At 41.1% G+C, this 16,416-nt stretch overlaps 1 protein-coding gene across 1 annotated transcript in view; it reads right to left on the bottom strand.

Annotated features, from left to right (window-relative positions):
* The window catches only part of CFAP47 (cilia and flagella associated protein 47), a 410,934-nt gene that overhangs the window by 297,407 nt on the left and 97,111 nt on the right, over positions 1-16,416 (bottom strand). The window contains exons 30-33 of the mRNA XM_084843965.1: positions 15,612-15,818; positions 9,782-9,875; positions 9,121-9,228; positions 6,134-6,329 (exon numbers count right to left, since the gene is read on the bottom strand). Of these exons, the coding sequence (XP_084700091.1) occupies positions 6,134-6,329; positions 9,121-9,228; positions 9,782-9,875; positions 15,612-15,818 (605 nt within the window). The remainder of the gene's footprint in view (positions 1-6,133; positions 6,330-9,120; positions 9,229-9,781; positions 9,876-15,611; positions 15,819-16,416) is intronic.

Here is a 16,416-nt window from a genome sequence, read left to right as displayed (position 1 = left end):
ACAGGCAACCTTTTGGGGCCTGTTGGCACATTTGACCATTTAAGAAACTGTCTTGGGCACCAGCACAAAATGACTGTCATGGAAGATATGGCTAGTCATAAAGAACAAATAACCTGCCCAAAAGACTGAGTACAAGGCAGAGGAGGGTCTGAGCCCCAACACATTGAACACCACCTTTGAACTTACAGTTTTCAATGTCAACAGAAACCTGTTTTACAGAATGTAAACTCCTTTTCTCTCGCCTCCTCCTCCGCCAGCCAACACATTCCACACTATCTTTTTCCCTCTCTCACTCTAGATAACCACCCATACACTCTATCTCACCTTGGCTTATCACATACATGCACTCGTTCTCTCACACACATACATCCTCAGCCAGCCATCTTCGATTCATTCTCTCTTTCCCTCACACACACACACACACACACGCATGTACACACAAGCACCCCATGTATCCATCATGCATGCATACATGGAGGCATGGACACACACATGTCCCTCCTTTCTCCTCACTGCATGCACATAAAACCTCACCCTCAATCTTTTTCAGGATCCCTCCCAAATTCCCCCTAAACCCTTTCTCTCTCTCTCTCACACACACGCAGCCACCATCCATTCAAACATACAAGCACATAACTTTCCCCAATCCCCCATGTTGCTCCTAGCTGGCTCCCCCAGCCCCTGCTGGCTTCACCAGCCCCTGCTGGCTTCCTGCTGCTGCTCTCCCTACCTCTCTCCCCATTGGCTTCATTGCCCCTACAGCTGGCTTACCACTTCCCTGTTCCACCCCCACCTGCTCTCCCTAGCCCTGCCCCCCAGCGAACCCAACAGAAGTGGCATTAGTCCCTTTTTTTCTCTTCTTTATCTGCAGCAGAGGATAGCATAAGCCTGCAGCAGTCTGCCATTTTCATTTCCTAAGACTGTCTCCGAGCCCCACATGTAGCCCACAGGCATTAACTGGAAGATGGAGGCAATTAGAAGCCCTCACTTTGCTTTGAAGCTATTCCAGCTGCTAGTAGGAAAATGTGTTAAATGATTTTTTAAAAAATAAAAAGTGGGGCGAAGGGGTAGGGCACCTCAGCAGCCACAAAAAAAAGTGTCTGGAGCACACACGCATCCATGGGCACCATGTTGCCTACCCCCAATCTAGTCTTTTACTTATTAAAAAAAAGTTCTGGCCTGCGTTCTTGCAAACCAAGGCTCAGATCAGAGGTAGGTGGAGAATAATAGATTTGGACGAACACGTTCAAAGCCCTGCAGAGTTTTGCTGTGAACTCTGTTCTTTTGTTTATGGTCAGTTAGAAACTGTTAAGAGAAACTCACCCACCCACCCCCCAATTAGAGCTAATTGTTCCTTTGAAATACAACAATGGCCATGATTTTTCTGTTACGTTCTTCTGTGCGCCTCTGAAATTAAGTTTAGGTTAAAAACCCATTAAATCACACAATATTTTTCCTGTTGGGTTTCTTCTTTAAAATATGGTCCCAGAAGAGCTGGGAGTTTTAACCTATATTCTAACGTCTGAAATAAGAGGATTTGTTTTCAAATGGTGGTTTTAAAATCCATGGAGGCAGGCTACTGAACAATTTTGTGGGGAAAGGTGTTCTGTGCTCTCCATAGCATCCTCTTATAGTACCGCTATTCTTGGCCAAGATCATTTGAGGCAATGTAGTAAATAATGCAGTAAATAAATATAATTATATATGCACTCACCTAGTTCTTTTAATCTAACTCATGCTACTTGAGTCTCTCTCTTTCCTCATGTAGAACACCAGCATACGGGGAAGACCTTTCATTCACCCAAAACAGATGAAGGCAAGAATGACTTGCTACTTTCTTGTTTTCAAAAGTGCCTCCTCACCATCACTGCTGTTGCTGGCAGGTGAGCAGATGGCAGTAAAGAGGAGAAACAACAACTGCAATTGCAGCCCCCTTTCCAGTCCATCTAGGGAACCCATCCCAATCCTCACTGTTACCCAGAGGGAGAGAGCCAGTAAACGGCACCTGCTGCTCTTCACCTCAGCATTCGCTACTCCCCTGAACAACTGGACAAATGAGAAAGTGATGGTGGCATTGAGGAGCAGCAGGAGACTCCGGTCTATAATGAGCCCTTCTGATGTGCTGGGGCCTTGGCAGCTGCCCAACAATCCTGAACGCTGATTCTAGCCCAATTCCCATCTGCCAGAAATACTCCGGTGAAGGCTGACCATCCCATCTGGGTGCTTGTCAACATTTCTGGATACATCTCTGAGTTTGGGATTATTGACTAAATGTGTGCATATATATATATATATACACACACACACACACACACACACACACACACACCCCAACATGGTATAGTGGTGAGACTATTGGGCTGGGAGCTGGGAGATCCAGGTTCTAGTCCCCACTCAACCATGGAAGCTCACTGGATGACTTCGGGCCCGTCACAGACTCTCAGCCCAACCTACCTCACAGGGTTGTTGTTGTGGGGATAAAATGGAGGAGGATAACGTATATCACCTTAGTTTCCTTGCAAGAGGAAAAAAGGTGGGATATAAATGCAATGAACAAATAAATAAATTCCAATGAATGCCCCAAATAAGGTGAATTTTGATGTTAATATAAGAATGCTGGCAGTCCTAGGTAAATTTTCTCAATGTCTGAAAATAGATATATATTTCAGTGATTGTCAACATTCACTGGTGAATCTTTGAGTTCCCAGGCAGTCACAAAAATTATTCAGGATCATCAGCAAATTTCAGACATTCACTGTAACATGCATAATACATACACACATACACAGCAAAATCCTAAGTCACACAAGCGGACTTCTGCTAGCTCAACAAGAATTTCTCCTCCTCTCCTCCATCCTTCAGACTACTGTGCTCTCCTGAAATCTGCTCTGAATGGTCCTCCCCCTTGGGCAGATGTTGAGGTGACATGAGGGGTTGCAGGGAGAAGGGAAATCATCCTCTTTCCCTTCTGCTGACGGACACTGTTCAGTCAGCAGATTATGCTATGTGGATTCCACCGTGTGTGTGTGTGTGTGTGTGTGTGTGTGTGTGTGTTGTCTATATCTATTTCTACATACATATACATAACATATTCTAGGTAAGTTGTACACATATACCCTCTCTTCCAGACAGATTTAATAAAAATATTTAACTACTAAATTTACATCACGAAGAGGTACATAATTCATAGCAGAAATGTCACTTTGCATTTAAAGATTATCTTCTGCTGACTTTTGACGTGAAAGACTGTGAAGGCATAATTAAGTCTTCCATTAGTGATCCAAAACTGCATTTGAAGCATAGGTCAAAAAGAATTATTTAAACAAATTTCTACAGTCATTCTTATCACCTAGATAAGTGTCAGAGCTTAAGAGATTGTCATTGTATGGGGGGGAAAATGTGGGAAAAGTACTTTATACAGTGCCCTTCTTGCAACAAAGAGCCTGATGATATCATTTAAGATATCATCAAGGAAAAAAGGTATAGCACATGCAAGGCCAAAATTATGGCTTGTCATGGTACCTGACTTTTCAATGGCAGCCAGTTCAAAGATTTTATTTAAATTTTATGCTAAAGTTCACTTGTACGGAACTGAAGGTGCTGTTTTTTCTAGCTTACTAAATACCAAAGCCATCACATTATTCTTTACTGGTAGATTTTCAGATAGAATTGCCACCTGGCTGGTTTTAAAGGGATCCTAAAGATGGCAGTTCTGTAAGAAACAAATGTACAGCTAAAAAGAAACAATGGAACATGTTTTAAGACTGAACTTTTTTTCTTTTTTTTAAGGTAAATTCATCATCATCATCATCACATTCTGTGGTTCATTATTAACCCATAAATATCAGGAAGAAATTATTCAAGCTAGAACAGTGAGCAATATAGGGGACAAACTAAATTTGGATTAAGCTGGTGCTTGAAGCAGGTTGGAGGCACTTTACACATTACAGGAATCACACAAAGGCTGCCAGAAGTGCTTCGACATGATAATGGTTTCCTGCAGGATATATTATCTAATTGGCTCAGGCCTATCATGTGGCACCAACAAAGGATTTACTCCCAATGCAAATAGAAGCTTCTGAGGAGAAAATTTCATTAGGGCCTGTAGCAGGGGACAAAATGATTACATTCCCACTCCCTACCTGCTGCAATCTTGGTAACTGTCAGCCCCCTGCCATCTGTAGCTATCTGTATTTTTTTTTAAAAAAAATATGTACACATTGAATGCAAAGATTCATTTAAGGACATTTCTAGTTTGGCCTTCAGTGTCTCTGAGGTTGCTTGTAGGGACAGGAGAACAAGGTATGCTTGAGTTTGCTGAGATTCCTTAAAACTCCACTTCGTAGCTCAGTTCGTTCTGCTCCTGACCTGTTTTTCCATTGGTTTGAATGGGAAAAGTGCACATTTCAACCCCATTAACTACAGCATGAAAAATGTGTTTGTTTTTTAAGTACATTTTGAATGCAATCACAAATTTGGGATAGGGAGACAATTTGTGTATATATGGATAGGGAGACATTTTTCTCCCTCTCTCATAATGCTAGAACTTGGAATTATTTGCGAACTGAAGTTACATTCTTGTTCATCCCTAGCTATTTGTTCCTCCTATCTATTGCCAGTCCACTACCACACCCTGTTGGCTTGTGCACATGAAATGCCTGCAGGAACAAAGGAAGCCTGAGTTATATTTCTTGACAGAGCATGTCACATAGGGTGCCACATTTCTCTCTCTCTCTGTCTCGTATTTCCTCTGTGTATGAGTTTCCTTGACACAAGCGCCTTCTCTCTCTCTCTGTCTGTCTCTCTCATTGTAGCTCACTGTTCAGAATGTTTTGTTTTGTTCTAACATTGCTTCTGATTAGCTCCAGCAAGTCTCACTGTGCACTCCATGCAGATATAGGTAAAAAAAGTGCACACTCATCTTAAAGCATGATATACAATTTATCTCCTTTGGGGGGTCATAGCATGGGTTTGCAGCCCTAAAACCCCAGGCCTGTGTAAAGTGTCCACTTTCCCCTCACCCCATGCTTGGGTCCCCTCTAGAGCACTAGTCGGTTTGTGTCTCAAGACTGGCACAGCATTGTGTGTTGTGCTACCACTGGGCTCTAGCCCCTACCCTGTACACTGTTTTGATAGCACAGCAATGAATAGGACCAGAGTACTAGTGAATAGGATCACATCATTAAGGAGGGGATGCCAACACTTTAAAGAAGGTAATATATATTGAAATTATGCTGAGCTCTAGTTAAATAAAATAGTTTTAAGGAAGTATTTAAAGGATTTTCACACTTTGAGGAACAGAAAAATTCAAACAGAAAGAAGTGGAGGACATGAAAAATCATATATGCATATAGTCCTAGAGGTATTAAAGGTATCGGTGCATCTGTTGTAAAAAGAAAATTGAAGCAGTTAATTAAATGTGGCATTTCAAAATCTTCAACTACTAGCCATAATCATAATGAAAATTACTGTATTTGTGTCACAAGCCATGTGGTAATTCTGCATCAGATGCACCAAAGCTGTATTAAACTTTTAAGTATTAATTTTGTATCAGAAGAATATTTTACACATGATTTTAAATGTTAATGCTCTTTTAACTCAGACTACTTTAATCTAAGTACTAAGAGATCAAACTCAGTATTGCAGTTACAATCGATGCCATGGGAGGAATTGTACTAGCATTCATGGCTTTTACATTTTTACTGGTGTAATAAAATAACTAAAATTTGAGTAGTACATAGTACTGTTGCTGAGGTGAATAAATCACATACTTGACTTTAAAAATGCTCTTTGCACAGGATACCTTGGTTTTCTATGACACAGAAAAGCCCTAATTTGGTAAAAGCCATTTGCTTCATAAAGAAATATCCGAACAGTTAAATTTATAAATGGCCTTTAAAAGTACTTTTTCTGGGGGAACAATTATATTTTAGAAAATGGGAGTCATCTGTCACAGCTTCATATTTCAATATATGGGCAAATTAAAATGTGTTATAACCAACCCTAAACTTATTATAAAATTGCCTTAGGAGCCCAACAGTGCTACTACAATAGAAAAAAAAAAACTTTTACAGAAATTTCCTACATATAAAGAAAAAAAGAACAGTTAATGAATTCAATAGTTTTTCCCCACCTTTCTTGCAGTCTTCCCACACAATTTTTCGTGTCTTCTCAAAATGTCTGTTCATCCAAGTAAGAAGAATTCTTTCAGATGAGGAATATATATTACTAGACAAAGGATCAACACTTATTCTTGGAATATGTTCTGTGTCTTCTGAATTGTACTGGCTATAGTCCTCAAGAACAGACACATGCTGGAGTACCAAAATCTGAAACAGGTGAATTATTGTGTTGTTTCTTTTAGATAACTAACACAAAAAAATGAATTAACAACACAATCCTAGGTAAGTTTACTTACAATAAGTCCTATGAATTCAATGGACTTTATTCTCTAGACTTTTTACCCAGTGCACCACCTAAAATTAATTCCCAGCTCTGCTAATGTAAGGAGATAAAAAGGTAAAGGTAAAGGTGTCCCCAACCAGTCGTGTCCGACTCTAGGGTGCGGTGCTCATCCCCGTTTCTAAGCCGAAGAGCCAGCGCTGTCCGAAGATGCTTCCGTGGTCATGTGGCCGGCATGACTGAATACCGAGGTGCACGGAACGCTGTTACCTTTCCCACCGAAGCGGTACCTATTTATCTACTTGCAATTTCTTGCTTTCGAACTGCTAGGTTGGAAGGAGCTGGGACCGAAGACAGGAGCTCACTCCGTCACGCAGCACTCAGGTCTCGAACTGCTGACCTGCCGACCTTCCGGTCTGCAGTTCAGCGTCTTAACCAATAAGCCATGTTTTTACTTTATTTTATCTGTTCTAAACCTCTCAAGGGACCTTTGTGCTCCTATTCCTATTAGTGCTAGAAATGGATCCAAATAACTGTGGGCTTTTGTATTTTCAAATAGAGAGTTTCTGTTGATTCATCATCCCAGCCTGCTTTATTACAACCTGAGATCTTTTTGCACTTGGCACAGACTAACCTAATTAAGAATGCAATCCTATACATAGATCATAGATCACAGAATCATAGGGTTGGAAGGGGCCTACAAGACCATTAAGTCCAACCCCCTGCTCAATGCAGGAAGCCTGATTCCCAGGCGGTCTCCCATCCAAGTACTAACCAGGGCTGACCCTGCTTAGCTTCTGAGACCAGACAAGATCAGGCACATCCAGGCAAGCCCACTGAGTTCAATGGGACTTACTCTCAGGTAAGTGTGTACAGGATTTCACAATAAAGCTACAATCCTATACACACTTATCTGCCCATCAGTGGGACTTTCTTCTGAGTAGACATGCATAAGATTGCACTGCAGGACTATTAACATTTGCAGACTGGGATTTTCCATCATCCTACCAAATCCTTTCCCCCTGCCCCTAATTTTTTTGTTGCTTAACATTTAGCCTGTAGAAGAGATCTGGTGAACACAAATGCTTGCTCACTACTTATGATATTTCAGTTGGTCCTAATAAAGGTATTACGGTACTTCTGCTGTGTGACTGTTCACTACCAAGCATCCACAGGATTACAGCCTAATAAGGCAATGAAAAGTAACTGAACACTTCAAGCACATATTTTTTTTAACTTCTTGGTAATAAATTAACACAGGTGAGATCTGCAGCAAAATATAGCATTACATCTTCTCTCCTAAACTGAATGCTCCTGTTCAGGGATCCAACTAGCCATTTCCTCCAAGCAAGGTATTCCACTCTCCCCACTTGCTGTCATTTCTCTCTCCCCCAGTCTCTTAGCCTTGAGCTGGATGCCTGCTTTTGTATGTTGCCTCCATGTTTCTGCCCAATGGAACCCCTGCTATGGCCTTGGAATGCCTTCTGGGATCTTTGCACTCCTGCCCAGTGGACTGGGGGTGAAGTGGCGATAACTGTGCTCGCTACCTTTTTATATGTACCCTACGTTGACGTCCTCCTCCTTTGCTCAGCAGATTAAAGATAGAAAAAGGCTTTTTTTCCTCTCCTTCTTTCCCCTCCTTCTCTCCTTGCTCTATCTCCCCCATCCACTGCAAACAGGTGCAGCTGCTCCATTGTCTCACGGCTACTTTCCCTACTTTCCCTCCTTTCACTTCTGGAATCAATAGCACCACCACCAACTTCTTTCTGGTTTAGGTCCCAAAGTCTCAGCTGTGATCTCCCTTCCAAGGAACTTTATGGGTATGTTCCACCATCCCAAAGACCCAAAGCTACTCACAGTGTCCTCCTGTTAATTTGGCGAATCAAGCTAATTTCTAGGCCAGTTCTACAGACTGAAAGCAGTCTGTCCTTTGACAGAATAGAGGCAGGGCCACAAAAGATAGAGGTTCCCCTAGCACTAGACTAAAATTACCCTGGGTGTCCATTGTTCCTGAAGGGCTTACTCCCCAAAGATGGAAAATAGATTCATACGTGTGTAGAAATCGTGTTATCTTTTATGATTGTGATTTTATTTTCTAATACCTTTAAGATGTTTGTTATATTTGTTGTTGTTTTAAATCTGTTTTTAATTTTTTATTGTGTGAGCCATGCTGATAACTTTTTGTTATACAGCAGCATATAACTATAATCAATCAATCAATCAATAAGCAAGCAAGCAAGCATGTCCCAAGGAAGCACAATAACATTAGCTATGGTTTCACATTATGTCTGAACACTAGCCTGCCTGCAAACTGTGATTTGTTCAGGGCCAACAAATCAGGATCTGAAACCAGTCTGAATCTAATTTGCAAATCACAATTTATGCTAACTGTGGTTTGCCATTCCTTCTAAATTCACAAAGAACTGACAAATTCGAGTTAAGATCATTGCTCCACCATAAGAGGCTGCTGCATGAGGGAAACGGGACTTACTCCATCTCGAGAGGCTGCTGTACCATGAATACTGTTATGAACTTAGGAAGCGGAATGCTGAGCAAAGGGGAAACAAAAGCAGACAAGTAGTTTTAAACCATGGTTTGTCTGTTGTATGTCTAGAAGTTCGAACTATGGTGTGGGTTCTTAACTATGTTTAGCACAAACCATTTTTCTGTGCTAAGTCTAAACCCAGCCTAAATGAAGCAAAGCCATATTCATCTTACCTTGTATATTTGAAGTAACACATCTGTCCATGCTCGTTTGCTCATAGCCTCAAATAGAGAGTCATCCAAAACATAAATATAGCTGTCATCAGGATTAAACTTCTGAACCTCCAAACAAAGATAAAACAATTGTGATTTCCATTTTGATTTTGTTCTAACTCATACAATGGTGAATTCTAAATATTAGCCACCAATTTCTAATATAATCACCACAAATAAAGTTGTTCTGATCGCAGAACCAAATCTCCACATGCAGGAGGTGCTATGTACAATATTTTACATGGGGATATGCAAATTAGTGCTCACACTTACATGGGAGTTGGAATTTACTTCCAAATAATTATGTATAGGATTGGGCTATTAATGGATTGTCATCCAGGAAACAACAAACTCCATGCTATAACCCCAGTGGGCAACCTTGTGCTTCACTGTACATCACCTCCATTACATATGCTTATTATGAAGCAAAAAACATGAAGTGCTAGGTAGTGGTCATTGTTTGTAAAAAACAACAACAACCACACAAGCTAAATAAGAAAAAGTGGCAGGGGTACCACAGGTTAACTACAGCATTACATGTGGTCAGTCAACTGAAGGAAGGCCATATATATGCCTAAAATCATAGCTGAATGCATAGATAAAATTAAGTTAGATAACTTACCTTCACCATAAGCTGTAAAGAGGTCCATTTCTTATAATCCTCAAAGTCAAGAAGAAACTGGGGCAAAATGTGAGAAAGGGATGCTCCTTGACTTCTAACAGTAATACAGAAACAAGAATAAGGACAAATAATAAATGAAATCCTGGAAAGGGTCATTCCATATTCATTGACTTTTTCCACACATCTGAAATATATAGGTATAAACATTTTCCAAAAGAGATGTACTAATAGTGGTATTTAAAAAGTTGTCTCCTCGCATATGATCCTACCTGTCCACTTAGTTCATCAGCAGAGGCCCTGCTCCATATCCAGCCACCATCAGAAGTATGGATGGTGGGAATGCAGGCTACAGTGGTCACTACCCAGAGAGATCTGGTTGGCCCCTTCCTGATTGTGAAAGATGCCAAGTAAAAACCTTTTTATTCAAGCAGGCCTACAGCTTGGCCATTAAATAAAGAAAATAGCCTTTCTGGATTTTTTGTATGCTATTGTTTTTCATCTTTTGATTCTGTCTGTGATTTACTTTTTTTTTTTTTTAAAGTATCATATGCATGCTTTAATGTTGCTGATGTGAGCAGCTTTTAGTGTCATAGTGACAGTGACATAAGGAAAATATTCTGCCTTTTTTTCTTATTTTTAGGCCTTCTTCAGGGAGTAAAGAAAAAAAGTCTGCTGAACTTTTTTAGCACAAGATTGTCTCCAGTGTCAATCTACTGGTGACATGTTTCTGTAAGATATAGTCCAACAGAAAAACTGTTGTTTGTACAATAAAGGATAAGGTGGATGATGATAAGCCATTTCAGTCTTTACAGTATTAATAAAGCACCATCCCGCAAAAGGCGGTGATGGGGAAGCAGGCCTAGCCCTGCCATTCAGGAGTTTGAAGCGACCATATTTGAGGGTCAGGTTATTTAAAGTGTTGGTTCTAGTGAGGGATGGCTTCATTTGAACTCTGCTTCACAGAGCAAGCTGTCTTGGGCCAGAACTTGGGGCAAGAGATGGAGGAATTGTGTCAATTTTGTTCAGTGTGATTCTGCGAACCATTGTGCCAGGCACTGTAGCTCAGTAAATCTAGGATCCTTCACAGTAGTGAGAGATGGTACCCAGCCACAATAATGTTAATGCTCTCCACTGAAGGTTAGCCTCTGTAATGCACCGATATCACACAAGGGCCGCTGTGTGTGATACAAATGAGTCAGGCCCATGAATGGCCTCCCACAGGGTGGACTTAGCCAACAAAAAACCACTAGGATCAAAGGGAAGGCACCCTCATTCTGGTCCCAGCTCTCCTGATAGTAAATGTTCAGGGACAAGGATTACAAACCTCTGGTAGAGATTTGGACCTGCTCTGCCTGTCCCACTTACCAGGTATGAAATTTCATTTTAGTACTGCTGCAGGTAAATCAGATCAAGGGTTAGACCAAGGCATTTTGCTGACTGAGGCAAAAATGCCCCCTCCCCAATTCCATGTCAAAACTGTCAGTTGAATCTTATTTCAACACTGGCAATAGTACAGCACCCTCCACCATACCTGTCTAACCTAGGGTCATAGGGCAGACACTGTGGCACACAGAACTCTGTCCTCCAATATTCCCCAGCCTCCAACACCTGCAGCCTGAAGTGGCTGCTTCCCTCTGCCTAATGGTAGGGCAATCACTACGAGTAAATTATGTGTAGACAGAGAATGCTTAGCTCAAGGATCTGTTCCTTATTCCTACATTGCTACCTCCGAACTGTTCCATCAGTTTCTTTTCTCTTGTATGAAGCCAGGTAAGGGGGAGGAAGAATACCCCTTTCCTAGTCCCAGTGATTATTCCAGGGCTTGAGACACTGACTGGGTTCACACAAGATGACAACCCACACTCAAGGTTGAGTATGGGTTGAGTGTAGGTTGTAGTCAAACCATGAGTTGTTGTTGAAACAACAGTTGTTGTATTGTGTGAACCCAGCCACACTAACAAACCATGGTTTGTTAACCACAAACACCCCATGAAAAGAACCCATGGTTTGTTGTTGGGGTGTAAATTGTGGGTTGCTCATGGCTAACTCATGATTTACCACTGAAACATCTCTGGAAAGGAGCCTCATCTCCCATTTAAATGTGATTTCCAGTTCTCTTTGTTTGTGCCAAAGACATCTAACTTCTTGATCTTCAGTCATCATTCCCACGTCAGACCAAGTTCTATTTCAACCTCAATAACAGCACAATCCTATGCATGTTTACTCAGAAGCAAGTTTCAATGTGTTCAATAGGGCTTACTCCTTGGTAAGTGTGCACAGGATTTCAGCCTTAAATAGAAAAGTGGTACCTTTTTAGTGTGGAAGTATGGTTTTCCGGTTGCTTTGTTTTTTGAGGATAGGTTTGCAAGGTTGATGTGGGGACTGACAGATTTTTAATGCAGAAAAATGCTATACAAACCTTTTTTTTTAGAATTAAGTATTCATTTGCTTATTTCCTTGCCACCTATCCCAAGAACATGGACACTACTCATTAAAATAACCTAATTATAAATTTAAGAAACTGCAATATTAATTTTAGTATATTTCACTAGTTGACTATGGTGAAAAATGTTTTTCATTCTGTGTGCCCAAGGTTCTTTGTTCAAAAAAGCACATTTTTCCCTTTAAAGGAATGGCTTAAATGTCCTATTCCTCTGTCTTATCCAATCAGCACTCACACACAGTCAGAACTAAACATCCTTATCAGCACTTCCAGCCAGGGTCATTTTGCAATCTAGTTCACAGCCACTGGAATTTATATTTGAGGGAAACTCGGGGTAATGAGCCAATTTTATTAACTATATTGGGCCATTTCTATATCAAAAGAACTTTAATGTGAGCCACAGTGACCTATGTTTGATGCTAGAAGTTCATATAAATCCTAGCATATTACCTTCATTGCAGGAACTGTTCTTCCACATTTGTTTTTTTAGGACCTGAACAGCACTATACAAATCACACATGCCCACAGAAGGAAGTGGATTTGGAGCCAAAAATAATGCTGTATCTATCACAACTACTTGCAATAATAAAATGCAATGATGCTGCAATCTGCCTGCAGCAATCTTATGTTACACATCTCAGACATGCAGGTCTGAGGGAATTACAATCTTTTCAAAAACAGCTACCAGGGCTTGACAGTATATATGGACTCTTGTGGACATGCATGTTGAAATGTGGTATTTTTTCAAAGCCTGGTGAAAAACATGGGCATAGCTTAATAATAACAGTAAAATTCCCCACCCCCTCAGTTGAAAGAACTTGTGTGAGAACAAAGGTATTAACAATAATCAAACCACTTCATAAGTACAGCCCCCACCCCCCATAGGGAGGCAACCAAAAACATGTGATGGCAGTCCACACTTGCAAGCCTCTGACCACATGTGCTGACCTGATCGCATAAGGAGTCTGCACATCATCACCACCAGCATATGGTGAAGTAGTGCAGTGGCATGTGGGCTCTCCATGCAAGCAGCCAGTCTTATAATTGCAGACCTATAAATGTTACTGCTCCCATGTGAACATACACAGAAATGATATTCAGCAGTTTCACTGAGGAGGCTGTAATATTTGAAATGGTCCAAACACTAGGCCAAAATAAAACATGAATTAATATAAATATATTCATCAACTACACCATGCATTGTCTTCAGGTCTATTCACATGCAGCTTTTACCTCTTTAGAGGAATAGAAGGGAAGGATACAGAGAGGAAATGTTATCATAAAATGAAAACTCCATATGGATTATGCAGGTGTTAGCCATCATATGGGCTCAAATCAGGAGCTCTGTATGTTTGACACTGATTCCTGATTCCTTGGCTGAATCTACACACAGCAGTTATTCCATTATCATACCATTATCTTAACTATTGGTACACATGACACCAGTGGGCAACAATATTTATGATAACGGTATGATAACGGTATAGCTGCTATGTGTAGATTCGGCCCTCGCATCACTAGTTGGAAGAACTGCAGGCAGCTCAAGCCAGGACACCAGCGTCTTGACAAAAATTTCTCTTGGTCCTGGACATCAGGTGATCCCAGAAAGCAATCTGCTAAAAAGCCCCCATACCTGCTATACCCCCTCAATCTGGGCAACTCATAGACCAGGTTCAGATAATCAGTCGGGCAAACAATGCAGCACTGGTAGTTTCCCCCAGCCCCACACATGCTGGCTGTATGACTGGGATTACCCAAACTACCTATGCCACATTGTGGGTTGCTGTGTCATCTGAACCCGGCACATAGTGCAGGCATAGTGAATTTTTACCCACCCTACAACCCATGGCTTGCAGTAGGGGTTGTAGGGTGGGTGAAAATTCACTGTGCCCATGCCACACGCTGGGTTTGGATGACACTGCAACCTGCAATGCGGCACAGATAATTAGGGTAATCCTGGTCGCACAGCCAGCACATGCGGGGGACAGGAGAAACAACCAATGCTGCGTTGTTTCCCCCGCTGATCATCCGAACAACCTCATAGTTGATTGACAGAAGCCATCAGGATCTCTTTGAACTCCCAGACTGCTAGACTGCCTACTTGTCTGCCACAGGCCTGGGTCACCTGCCCATCAGTTCCAGGTACTTACTTACAGTCTATCATAGAATAGTAGTAGTAATAGACCATCAAGTCTAAGAACAGGGAAGACTTCTGAAGAGGAAAAGTATTGCGCTCATGGATCTTTCCTGCAAATCTTTGTGGAGTTTTCATTCAGATATAATTGTTTCCCATGTATTTTTCTTCCATAGATGAAAAACACTGGAATCACCCCTAGATGTTAGCTCCAAGTTATTAAAACTGTATTAGTACGGAAGTAAAATATGACATTGCTGAATTACAAGCCTCTGTCAGTTCTGTTTGATCACTATCTTAGTCTATCTCTATCAAAATGTCATCAAGGGAAAAATAAAAGGAAGCTATAGAAAAGGTCTAGTTGCACCTGTCAGACCCTGACGCTGGGCTTGCGTCTGTCCCTACCACACAAGACGTTTCAGGCAGGGCTGCCAGAGACTGCTGGGAAGGAACGTGTGGGAAAGAGGGAAGAGGACTAGTTAACCTGTTGGACCCTGACACTGTGCTTGTTTTTGTCCCTGCCCAACCAGGCATTTAAAGCGGAGCTGCCAGAGTAGCACCTCTAAGTATTCTTCGGTGTTGCACCAAGCGCAATGCTCAGTGCGCACTTAACGTAGTGCTTGGAGTCGTACCAGAGGCTACATACATCCTATGGCTTCTGCAAACAAAGTGGTCCCTACATCATATTGGAATATGTCAGGGCATGAGGACTCAACTTGAAATGTCTGAAGAATCCTTTATGGAACTTGGTTTCACCAGCGTTTTGTCCCTTTAAAGTGAGTGTTATAGTTATTTTAAGGTATTTTATTTTGTATTGCTGAAGCTACTACACTGGGATTATTATCTTAAACCTATTTAATACATGTACTTAACATATTTTACTTTTTAGGTTAGAATTATAGTATTGTATGTTTTTAGTTTTTGGGGTTTTTAGAAAGCTATAGAGTTCATCAAGCTGGGTTGCTACTTTTCCAGCATTTGATTGATAAAATATATTACCACCATGCTAGACAACAATTATTTAATGTTACCTGAAATACCAAAACAAAAAAGACCTTGAAAGTATTTCATGAAGTAGAAAGCATGTTGCAAATTCTTGTAAACTTGATGTCCTTTGAACATGTGAACCAGGTGGTATACAAAACAAATTAATGCAACAGCAGAAATATTATTGATCTGGAAAGACTTAAAGTTTTAAACTACTTCAGGAAAACCGTAGAGAAAGTATAATAATAAAATATTTTAACACTTACTTGAGAAAAGTGATCATTGTAGCATGCTGCCAGTGGAGTTTCACCACTCGGTGAATGGGATCAAATGGCAAAGATTGGCTTGAACTAATTCCAGGTAGTAATTGCCCACACAGATGGAGCAGCATGTCATAAATGGTCTTGATATCTCTACCAAGATTTAGTTTAAGCTTTTCATCAGATGAAGTCATTTGAATTTTACAGACATCACTGGAGAGGAGATAAAAATAACGTTGTTTCATTATTAAAAGCAAGCTAATATTATACACATTAATGCGGTGGCCCTCTAACTGGAGATCTAATTAGGAAAGGCATGTGCCCCATTGCAGTGATTTAGGTGTGTATTTGGATGATTTGGGTATTTCAGAGGGTAGCCATGTTAGTCTATTGCAGAAAAAAATAACACAGAGTCTTGTGGCACCTTAAAGATTAACAATCTGATTTTGGCCGAAGTCCATGAAAGTATATGCTACAATAAATGTGGTAGTTTTTAAGGTGCCGCAAGACTCTCTGTTGTTTTTGGTGCTTATCTAGAGACACCAGTGCACACATGGAGTTCTATGTAAGGCCCATAACATTTATATAAACATTCTGGGTAGGATCCAAAGGTGACATACCACTGGCTGCAAGTACTGCTTTTTCTGGTGAGCATTCAGCTCCTGCCATCAGTGGCGGCGATGCAGCGCTTCTAGGGGTAAGCCCCCAAATGACCAGAAATGCAAGTTGCTGGAAGGGCAGGCCACACCTTCCAGATACTTGCATTTTTGGTTGTTTGGAGGCTTGCCCCCGAAGTGCCACATAGCCAGCA

This window comes from Heloderma suspectum, chromosome 3 (assembly GCF_057233095.1).
Source record: "Heloderma suspectum isolate Gila_16-S chromosome 3, 16-S_ref, whole genome shotgun sequence".
NCBI lineage: Eukaryota > Metazoa > Chordata > Lepidosauria > Squamata > Helodermatidae > Heloderma > Heloderma suspectum.
Note: the sequence above shows the minus strand (reverse complement) of the source record. Positions and strands in the feature narration are given on the sequence as shown.